This window comes from Coffea arabica, chromosome 5e (assembly GCF_036785885.1).
Source record: "Coffea arabica cultivar ET-39 chromosome 5e, Coffea Arabica ET-39 HiFi, whole genome shotgun sequence".
Classification (NCBI taxonomy): Eukaryota; Viridiplantae; Streptophyta; class Magnoliopsida; order Gentianales; family Rubiaceae; genus Coffea; species Coffea arabica.
The window spans coordinates 32900763-32912063 of NC_092318.1; the positions used below are offsets into that span (position 1 = coordinate 32900763).

Here is an 11301-nt window from a genome sequence, read left to right on the forward strand (position 1 = left end):
TGTGATAATTGAATTTATTATATAATAAAATAAGTACATGTCCAGTTAATTTCTTTAAAAATGAATGTATGAAAATTTACTAGATTAATGTGAGCAAATCTTTCCAGGGAAATACAAACAAGGTTAAAAAACGAATTACCCTCGGAAACTAAATGAATAACCATGCAGGCCAAGCAAGATAAGTTATTAGCAATTTTGACAATAGGAACCGAGGGGAAAAACAAACAATCGGAGAATCTGGAATTGAGTGGAAGTAAGGCTAAACAAAGCCTGGGCGGTGATCAAATAATTGCCAAAACAATTGAGAGGTGATCAAAGATGAACCAAAGAGAAATCAGCTGCCGAAATTGCCAACACTTTGGTCGGTGACTAACATCCACTAACATTTGCTAAATCACTTCAAAACAATTGGGCGGTGAATGAAAGAAAACTGAGGAGGAACTATCAGCTAATAAACTAAGCTGTGGCTGAGGAAACAAATAGAAATTTGCTTGCTAAGTCCAAGCGGTGACCGAGAGGAAACAAGGAGAAGCTATCTGCCAATATATTTGGGCGGTGGCCGAGAGTAAAAACTGAGAGAGAGTGGGAGAGAAAGGTTGGCTAGCTTCATCACCAACTAACCAAAAAACAAGGAAGAGTAACGCGAGGGAATAACGGGAGCTGTTAGAAGGAGCCAGAGCAGAGGACCGAAAGACTAGCTGCAATTCACTGATCCTATGTGGAAAGGTAAAAATTCTGCAATCTTCTCTTGTACAGCTAATACACATAAAGTTTAAGCTGTATGTTGAAGTTTAGCAAAGAAAATGAGTCCCTCACTAAGGTAAAATTCTGTTTAGAGGATATTCAAGTGTTGCTGTACTCCAACAACAGCACTCGACTATCATGTACGTTGATGCAGCAGTGGACCAGCGAAGAGATAAGTTTGGCATTGGTATAGCAGCTAAGGCTAATGAGGGAAATCTAATCTCTACATGGTCAATCCCAACCGCAGCTAAAGGAGAGGCTGCAATCATGGAAGCTCATGCTATCAGAACTGCCTTGCTCAAAGCATTGAAGGAAAATTGGACGTCCATCTTGGTACTTTCTGATTGCAAAGTTCTTGTTGACAAATTGAATCTTAGGAATGAGGACCTATCTGACATAAACATTATCCTGAGAGATATCAGGACATTGAGTAGGTCTTTTTGGCGTTGTACTTTCTCTTTTGTTAAGCGAGAATGCAACACTTGTAGTCATGGTTTGGCGAAATTCGCCACTAACCTTTTAAACGAAACTAGGTGGAAGAGTATCTTCCCTGTGTGGACCTCTATGGCTGCACAAAGTGATCATCTGGCAGTTGCCAGCTAAAATGTACATGTACTTGTAGGTGTCAAACATCTGATGATATAAATGAATGATTTTTGACAAAAAAAAAAAAAAAAAGCTGTCGGACAGAAAATTGAGGGAACTGAGAGTTATTGCTTGAGTTACAGCCTATTAACGATGTAAAAGGGACAAATAATGTAAGAAATGCCTGCAACTTGTATATCTTAAGTAATATAAGAGGATTAGCTGAAGGAACTGGTGAAAAGTTTGAAATTTGGGTGGAGACCGTAGGAAGAAAACTTGCTGGAATTTTTCCAGCTTCATCCGAGAGAGAGAAATGAAGAAGTTTCTAGCTGTCCTCATGAATTTTTGGCCTTGAATTTCTACATTAAGCTGTAATATATTGTATAATAGCTTGGTCTGAACATGTATGTGAGATTGGGTATAAAATGAAGAGATTATTGGAGAATTTTCTTGTTCTAAAAGCTGTTGGCTGCTAAAGCCTTTCTAATATGGCCGAGAGAGGGAAACAAAGCTTTGTTTAATATTAACTTCGAATCTCTGGCTGAAAATATTATCTTGCAGCTTAAAATACTCTGTGATATGATAATCATTCCTTGCTTGTTGTGTTGGAGTTAAAACTGAAGAAAATGTGGAGAAAGAACCGTATTTTAATCTGTCATATGGCTGAAAGTTATAGTTAGCAGATGACAGAATTATTTTGAGGTTCATGGTGGGATTACTTGCTGAAATGGTGTGTTAACCACTATAGTTCAAGTTCGTTATGTTGAGTGTTTAAACAAGTAGAAGATGGAACTTTGGGGAAAATTTTGAAGTGGTGTTGCTGGAAAATTCGTTTAAAGCTGGAAAATTCTGTTCAAGGTTACTGCATGTTACTCGATGATGAAAAGCTGCAACTTTTGGGTCATTCTTCTTCAAAATCTGTTAGATTGTGCTTTCATGCATCACATATGATCCCTAGTTTACATATTTTGGCATGTAAGCAATATTTGACATGAATTCAAGGAGAGTAAGTGTAAAAAAGTGAGGAAAACCGTGCTGATGAACCTGTGTTCATTCTGCTTGAAGCCGACAGAGTGGAGTGTACAATTTCTAGCTTTGTCTCTTGAAAATTTCGCTAGTTTGGGTAGGAAATTACTTCACATATGAGTTGTCATTCTAATATAGTCATACATGTGGTAGCTGAGAAGTGATCAGCAAGAAAAGTTCGACTTGCGCGCAACATCAAAGCTGGAATTTCTACACTCCAGCAAACGAGAGGAAAAGCTGCAGTTTTGGTTCTTTACTCCAAGAATTTTGCTAGATTATAACTGAAATCCATGCTTTATGCCTTGTCCAATGTTTCTAGAGTGATGCACGTAAGATTTAGAGCTGGTTTTGTTACTTTACAGCTGGTTTACTTGCTGGGATTGCTCCAGCTTTGGCCGAGAGAAAAGGGGTTTGGTTTTCCAGACTTGTATCAGAATTTTTAGTAACTTAGTCTAAACATCTTACAAGACTTTAAACTTGGAAAATATGTATATTTCTTTGGTTTAAATTAATAAAGTTGATAAGTTTTGAGGTGAAATGTGAGATAGGTGTTGGATTTATTATATCTTGTTTTATAAGCTCAACTTGACTTAGTAGCTTAAATCATAAAGTAACAAATGATAAGTGATAATATACGAATTGTATCTTAAAGTCAAACTTGATTTTAATAGTCAAATAATAGGATAATAAATGATAAGCGAACCTTTACAAATTGTCTACTTACTTTAGAATTATAAACTTGTGTCAGGGAGTAACAGTGAGCCAAGAAACAAACTCGAGGTTCAAGAGTGATTTATTTGGGAACTTGGTGAGTGTTTCCGAATTTATGTGTTTAACTGTTTATATTTACTTAAGTGAAATTATGTGATTCATTGTAAAGTGTATCTCAATTGTCTCTCGCCTTCTAAGTCGAGAGTGTACTTTATCGCACTCGGCTTAGTTGAACTTGAAGGTTGATAATTGACCAAATGTTACTGTAAGTGTGCATGAATGTAAGCCGTATGCGTACTTTACCGCATCAGCTGAACTGGGCCCCAAAACTGTCTGTTCAACGGACTATTCGAGCCAGCAAAGGGCTTGGTCGGATAGGATGGAAGCTTTGGGTTACTGTTTGGTATACTCGAGTATTATCTGGAAGTTCGGAGATTATTGAATTGATCACTGAACGTATGGGATTGTTTATTGCTTTGAAGGACATAAGGGGGTGAATTGGCGGAGTGTATGCAATGATATTGAAATGAGTGTCTTTTGACATTGAATTGAATGCTCAATGATAGTGAAATGACTCCCAGGAGGAGTGCGTATCCTTTTGAAAGTGATTATACAGTGAAATGTTCACTACTTACTTAATTGTACTGATTTAAGTATTTATTAAATGTTACTTGTTCGGCAAACCTCACTGAGCTTTAGTTCAACCTTGTAGTTTGTTTTCCTTACAGGGATTGGTGGTCGAGAAACGAACGAGAGAGCTTAGGGAGTTAATATGAAGTCTTTTGTGATTGTAAATTATCTAGTATCATATCGCGGCTGAAGTTTTGTATTAAACTTGGTATTGTAAAAGATTTGAACGTGTGGTTTTAGTATACTACAATATTATCTTTGAAGTTAATGTAAGATTAATGAGAGTTATCAAACTGTTATCTCTGAAGTTAATGTGAGATTAGTGAGCCTTGGCGAGAGCCAGACAGGCGATCCGCTAACTTCTAGGGTATACCCTAGGAAGAGGTGGGGTCGTCACAATACCATTCCTTTAAAGTTGTAGGGTTTGTATGGCACCTGTTAAACAATTTCCTCCCATTGGATTTGGCAATTCGCAGAAGAGGCATCCCAATAGTGTCTAGATGTTCTTGTTATCTGGAGGAGGAGGAAATGCCGGTGCATCTTTTTGTTAATGGGCCGATTGCAATGGAGGTCTAGGGCTATTTCGTAAATATGTTTGGCATTCTTTCACTTCCATTTGAGGAAGTGTCATTGATGTGGCTGGCATGGTATTCATCTCTGTGTTGCATTCCGATGAATCATATTCGATGCATAATTCCTCTAGTTGTATGCTAGTTTCTTTGGATAGGGAGGAATAAGACAAAGTATGAAGGCCATCAATTTTCGGCTTAGAGGGTGATTTTGGAAGTGGAGGGGTTTTTATACAAGTTAGGAAAAGCAAGGAGGTTTACTAAGGAACAGTTCTTTGGTAACATGGATTGCTATTGGGAGCATTTTATATCTATGGTGTCGCGTAGGGTTAGGGTGATTTATGTTGCTTAGAGGCATCCTCCTAGTCTAAGATATAAATTAAACATTGATGCTAGTGTGATAAATGGAATGGCAAGAGGAGGTGGAGTGTTGCGTGGTTCAGATGGGACTATTTCCATTGAAAAAGAAATCCTTTCTTTTGAAATCTTGTATTAAAGAAATTGTTTTATCAAAATCTTTATCTTGCATATTATTTTTGGATATATATTAAAAATTAACTTTTCATATTTAAAATTTCCTCTAAGGATACCAAAGGTTGCTTCTTCTCAAGGATGGTATTCGTGTTTTATAAGGAGTTTGGGGAGGCGGATGTTTTGCAAACAGAGGGATTAGCTTTGTTGGAAGGGCTCCAAATGTATGCAGAGAGACCAGTACAAGAGATTATAGTGGAAGTGGGTTCTGCGTTTTTGGTTTTTTGGTTAAGTTTGGCGTCATTAGGGGATGGAAGTATTGCATTATGGTGTGATGGATCAGAAGACTTTTAGGGGCAATAGCAGTTTCTTTTGAACCTGTATTTCGAGAGGCAAATATGGTTGTTGATAGGTTGGTAGCGGTACAGGAGCTAGGCAGTAGGGTTTTTAATTCATATCAACAATTGCCTAGGGATGTGTGTGCATGCTTAGCCTTAGATATCAGGGAATTTCCATCGATTAGATGTGTTTCTCGTTAGCTAGTTTCGGCAGTTGATTTAGGTATCTTGAACTCTTTGTACTTTTTACTTTATGGAATAAATAAGGGAGTGCCACCCCTCCTCGAGTTTGGGGGTTTTTTGGCAAAAAAAAAAAAGAAAAGAAATATAGTATAGTATAATAATTTTTTGACCCGTGCATACCATGAGTTTATATTTTGAAGGAAACAGTAAAAAAATTTACATGAAAAGGAAAAGGTATAAAGTTCAAGAGTGTGTCATTTATTAAGAACATGTTAAAAACAAAAATGAATCTTATTAATTTACCATTGCCAGCATAAGATGAATCTTATTAATTTTACTACTGTGAAAAGTTTCAATTCTAACTATGCCCATATACAATCAGCATCTGGTACCAATAAAAATAAGATAATTGTTAAATTACACTGTACTGTTCTATAGTTTAATACTTTTCTACATAACTCTCTTATGGTCAGAAATGTTATCTATAATCCCCTTGTGATTCAAATTAAAGTGTTAAAGTGACGAAATTTGCTTTCCATAACGGAGTTGACTAAAATGCCGAAGGTACCCTTATATAAAGTTGAAAATTAATTATTAACCATAGGGGAGTTATATATATATTTTGAAAACCATAAGGAAGTAGTAATAAAGGCACTAAAACAATAAAGGGTTAAAGTGTCATACATATTATATTTATATATTTTGGTCATTTCAGTCATTTTAATTTCTAGACAAGAATAATCTCGATATTTTCCTGGGTTCCATAGGACAGAATCATTTCCATTACTTTGACACTTTAATCCAAACCACGAGGAGATTAAATAAAATTTTTGAAACCATAGGAGAGTTATGTGAAAAAGAGCTAAACCACAAGAGGTAAAGTGTAATTTATCGTAAAATAATTTTAGTAAAAACAGGTAGACTGCAGCCATATACATCCTGAATCTCATATAAACAAAAATATTTATTTTCAAAATATTATTAAGAAAATTTCATATGTAAATAGAAAATTGAATCTAACTTCCTACATAAAAGTACAACTTAAAAATTAGGTACAACACTGAGTTCAGTATTTTGACATTAAGTTCAAATTCAAACCTTCTAGGGGAAAAGTTCACAGTTTAATCAATATTTGCCCTTAAAATTGAAGAGGTATAATTTGAATGTAAAGAAAAATTCCATGACCAAGAATTCATTTTTTACATTTTAACAAATGCTTAACATTTCCTATCACACAAAAACAGAAAGAAGAATAAATTGATCATCATAGTCATAAGTATTTGCATATGAAAAGTATTTTGGCCGTGCTATGCTTTGGCTTCATTTGGATGATCTATTTTTCTAAAATGTGCTTTACAAAGCACATCTACAGCAACTGTGACACTCCACAATTTTAACTTAAAATTTTTAAGTAGCAAAGGAGATATGAGATTCAAGAAGTAGAAAGGCAAACAAGGAATTTGAATTCTTAAATGCCTCAACTTTAACCACTAGACCAAGTCCTCCTCTGTCAGATACTAATACTCAATCCAAAAAAAAAACCAATATGATGAGTATAAATTTAGTACCAAAACTAAAGACAAGATAACTATGAGGCATTTGTCTCATTAAGTTTCTTAATGAGTTCTGTTACTAATTAAATTATAGAACTAGAAAGCTATTTCACTTTACATCAACTTAAGGGGTGAAGTCAAAGCCATGGCACCATAAAGTTAGAGATTCTAGCTATTACCCTCGTCTCATTAGCAAACTTATCGTTTTTTATTATGTCGGTCAATTTAAAATTTCCATTTATCTTTATTCAATAGAAAAATGTTGTTATTTTCATTTTCAAGTCCTTATGGAGGATTCAAGGCTCAAATTATGCCTAATGCCTGTTGCTCCAGCTTTTCTGAATAGTCCTGTTTTGTGACTGATACACTAAGTCATTAAGAGGGTTCGTAAATTAAGTGATAAGAATGAAACACCAGAATCTTTTAGCATGAAATGAATAACCAATCTAATAGGTACTAATTAACTACACTTATATTGGTTAATAGGGAAATGAAAGTAAATAAATTATTTGGGAAATTGATAGGTGGTCCATTTCCATTTGTAACCGTAGAAAGTAGCACATGGAAAGGTAATAATCTCTTTTGTACCTAATAATCATTAAACTTGGAAGTTACGTTATTAAGAAAGTTCAATAAATTAAGACGTGTGCTAAATGTTGAGAAGAACTCTCAAAGGAAACTTAATTAGCTTGAGTGAAGTTCAAGTCTATTAGTAGAGAAACAAAATTAGTAGGATTTGACTAATGTTAAGAGACAATCCAGATGTAATGATCATGGATTAATTACTAGCTAATCAATGGTAGAAAGAATTTAGATGTGATGAATTCTAAGCTATATAATTCACTTGCATAACTAATGTCACAATTTATGCTCGTAAAGTCTTGGAAGTTATTGAAATGGGAATTACAAGCTTTTCAACTAATGATGGTTATAAGTAAGAAGAATTAACTAATAAAAGAACTAATTATTCGAAATAGAATTGCTATGAGTTGTCTAATAGAACTAGTTGTTCTATTACTTCCATTCTTGGTGACTTATTTTCTCTACATTCATGGATTAATTCATCCCTTGTCTACTCCTACGGAAAAGAAAAAAAAAAAGCAACTAAAGATGAAAGGAAAAATCAAAGGCTCTACCCTTTGCTCCTGCCATGCGTAAGAATCAAAAAAAGCAAAAAGAGATCCCATGGAAAAGTCAACAAAAGCTAAGCTAAAGAAGAAAAAGAAGTCCCCTGCTCCTAATTCTAATTCCTATCTAATTGCTAACTCTACTGTGCGGCGCCCCTTTTATTGCTATCCTTTGCGGCGGCTCTCCCCTTCCAGGAAGACTTCGGCCAAAATGACTAAAAAGGCCTCGCGTCTCTTTTGTTCCAAAATTGTCCCTGAGTGCCTTCTTTTTTAATTCTTTCCCGATGACTGTCAAATTGGCATTAGTTGTGGCATTTTCATTCTACTCCATGAAATAAATGTAAATTACGAAAAGTGAGTAGAATCTAATAATTAATTCACATCAGGTCAGGTAATATGGGGAATTAATAATAAAATAAATGATGAAATCGCAACCTATCAATTCCCCCCACACCTAAACTATGCTTGTCCTCAAGCATAATAACAGCAACCAATATTTGATAATGGTCATCGCTCCATCTACCAAATTGCCAAGAGATCAAGAAAAATATATCACGCATCAGTGATCAAAATCCAAGAAAAAGACATCGCTCCGGTTAGCTTCCAAACCACACAACTCCCCTAATTGCAGGTTAATTAATCCTAGAAAAAAGGAATGGCGCACAACATTTATCAGCAAATGGTCCAACTATTAACCAAAATCTCAACATTAAATCCATAATTCGGTAAGCTGACTTATATCACACACTAACACAACTTCACACTCATATTTTTTCTTTTTCTTCACACTTTTCTCTTTTTTTTTTAACTTTTTTTTTAAAATAGGAATAAAAGACTTAGTCTCAAGCCATCGGAGCCTTTTGATGCGAGTTCTAACATTTTTCAGATGAAAGAGCCCGATTACTCAGCTCCAATCGCCACGTGACCACGTCCTCATAGCAATTACTACTTTTTGACGCGAGACTCGACACTTTTAGAGAATATCCCCGGTTACTCGATAGTAAATACTAGCGGAGTACAGTCAACTCTTATTTACACTTAAATAACACAAAAAAAATCAATATAACACAAAAATCAAAAGAAAATTTGCATCAGCTAGCCTTATTTTCAAACATGGAGAACTAAGGTTAATAACCGGACCAATTCACATGAAAATGCCAACAATCATTCCCAATGCCTAGAAGAGTTAACCAAAAATTAGAAGAGCTACATAATCATCGATATTCACCAAAAAGATATTTTTGGACTCAACCACATTAACTTGATACACTTTTACTACTCAAACTTGGCAATAGTAGCATTGGAGTCAACAATCCACCATCAAATGACACCAAGTAGCAAAAGCTAGACAAAAACTAAAAATAGAAGAGGTAACTACAAGCTAAAAAGTAAAAAGTAAAAACAAAAGGAAAAGGAAGACATCTGAAAAATAAAACTAAGAACACTAGCACCCCATCTGATACCTCCCACACCTAAATGACACATTGCCCTCAATGTGGCAAAGAAACAGCAAAATTAGGGAAAAAGGGCAATAGAACTCCCCTGGAATCGGATCAAAGTGGTGGGCGAGGTAGAAATTGGGGCGAAAAACCCACTTGCTGCAGAAACATCGCCAAATGCTGTGCCATGGCAGCTACGTCGGGTCAAAGTGAGATTGAGCGGCTCTAGACCTAGAAGCTGATTTCGGTCCCACCATGTCCGCTAACAGTCAACTCAATTAACCAAAGATAGAGGCTCCAACAATTATAGAAACTAGCAGATGCTATTAGCAAAAGAAACCCAGCAAAAACCAAATCACAGGCAAAATCGCAATTGAGTTGACCAAAATCACAGACAAGGCCCCTCCAAATCAGCAATTTAAATCAGTAACCAGAGTGTTCTCAAAAATCGATTAAAATCCACTAATGCCAACAAGTAAATCACGTGGTCCAAGTCTTCCAATTCAACAGACAGTGTCAAAATGGGGTCAATCAAAATCACCACAATCAAAACACTGGCAAAGATGCCTCCCAATTATCAATAGACAATTGTAAAATTCCAGCTCACTCAAGAACTCAACAAGAGCAACCAAAAGTTCAACAAATGTCCTCAGCAGTGGGCCCATAGCAAGAGCCCCAAGAAGTCAACAATTCAAGCAATAATAGTGCAGAAATCTGACAGTAACAACTTAATCTCAAACCTCCAGCTTCCAATCAGTCAGTCAATAGAGGAGAAGTAACCTAGTGTAGTCAAAATACTCACACAGTTGATGAAACAATTTCAATGGCAGACCCACACTAATGAAAACTCCAAACAACACCAAATACTATCGAGGAGTTGGGAAACGAGGCTCAAATACCTCCATTGTTGTACAGTTGAAAGAGATGGGACCGGTGGTGGTTGACGTTGACGGTTGCGGGCAGGTAGCAGGGAGGCGAGAGAGAAAATGGGAAAAGAGGCACGGCGCTGCGGTGATGCGCATGCTAAGTGGCCGCGATTGGTGGAGTGAGCAGAGGTGGGTAGTTCGTGCGGCAAGGGACAGAGGGCGTGGGCGGCTCGCCTAGGTGCTCTGGTGGACAGCGAGATGCGAGATGCGAGTAGCGACGACGGTCAGTGGAGCGGCGTGCGAAGAGGGAGGAAGAAGAAGGCGGCGTCGGCTTGGGCTCGCTGCAGTGGCTGCTTCAGTCGCGCGGCGGGGGAGCGGCGCGAGCAGCGGGTAGCCGTGACCTGCTTGCGGAGGGTGGCGCACGGGACAGTACGTTTGGGGATGCGTGGCGGCGAGCTCAGAGCGAGAGAGAGACAGAGAGCGGCGGCCGTTTGTGCAGTACGAATAGTGACGGCGAGGCTGCTGGCGGTTGACGCCGCGGCTGAGTGAGGTGGGCACTGATGGAGAGTTGCGGCGCGCGGTGGAGATGGGCAGATCGATAGAGAAGAAGAAACAAGAGAGAAGAAAAAAAGAAAAGAGAAGGAAAGAAGAAGAAAGAAAGAAAAGAAAGAAAAAAGAAAATAGTATTTGTTTTTTTTTTCCTTTTTTTTTCTTTTTAGAAATATTTTTTTTACGGAAAGACTCTCTTCTTTTTTTTTGTCAATTACTTAAAAAAAAATTTTGAATTTTTTTTATATAACTTGTTTTTATTGTTATTGACAAAATTTATTTTTGAAATTCAAAAATAGAGATTAACAGAAAATAAATAATCATTCTTGAGTTTTTTTGAATACTTACCTTTTCCGTGAACGTAACGCGGGCACGTCATGAAGGCAGGGAATGGGAGCTCTCCAGGTGACTTGACGCGGGCACGTCATGAGGGCAAGAACCCTTCTGACCGTGAGCTCTCCATGTGACTTGACGCGGGCACGTCAAGGGGATCGAAACCCTTTTCACCAA

The 11301-nt window shown here is 37.0% G+C and overlaps 1 protein-coding gene and 1 long non-coding RNA gene across 2 annotated transcripts; one reads left to right on the top strand and one right to left on the bottom strand.

Moving 5' to 3' along the window:
• The first annotated feature begins 220 nt into the window (after nt 1–220).
• Nucleotides 221–4013, top strand: LOC140006497 (uncharacterized). Its single transcript, XM_072048471.1, has 4 exons — nt 221–726; nt 837–1077; nt 3104–3163; nt 3795–4013. Exons 2-4 carry the CDS (start codon nt 883–885, stop codon nt 3840–3842), a joined length of 303 nt encoding a protein of 100 aa, XP_071904572.1. The 5' UTR covers nt 221–726; nt 837–882; the 3' UTR covers nt 3843–4013.
• Nucleotides 4014–7799: 3786 nt separating this feature from the next.
• On the bottom strand, nt 7800–10891 carry LOC140006498 (uncharacterized). Its single transcript, XR_011814150.1, has 2 exons — nt 10276–10891; nt 7800–8225 (listed from the first exon to the last, which is right to left on the bottom strand). It is a non-coding gene; the product is annotated as an uncharacterized lncRNA (long non-coding RNA).
• Between the last annotated feature and the right edge of the window lie 410 nt (nt 10892–11301).

Excerpts from the sequence above, each read along its gene's own strand:
- LOC140006497 (XM_072048471.1), top strand. The coding sequence starts at position 883 with ATGTACGTTGATGCAGCAGTGGACCAGCGAAGAGATAAGTTTGGCATT. Across the intron at positions 1,078-3,103 it reads AAAATTGGACGTCCATCTTG|GGAGTAACAGTGAGCCAAGA; the intron begins GTACTTTCTGAT and ends AACTTGTGTCAG. Across the intron at positions 3,164-3,794 it reads GTGATTTATTTGGGAACTTG|GGATTGGTGGTCGAGAAACG; the intron begins GTGAGTGTTTCC and ends TTTTCCTTACAG.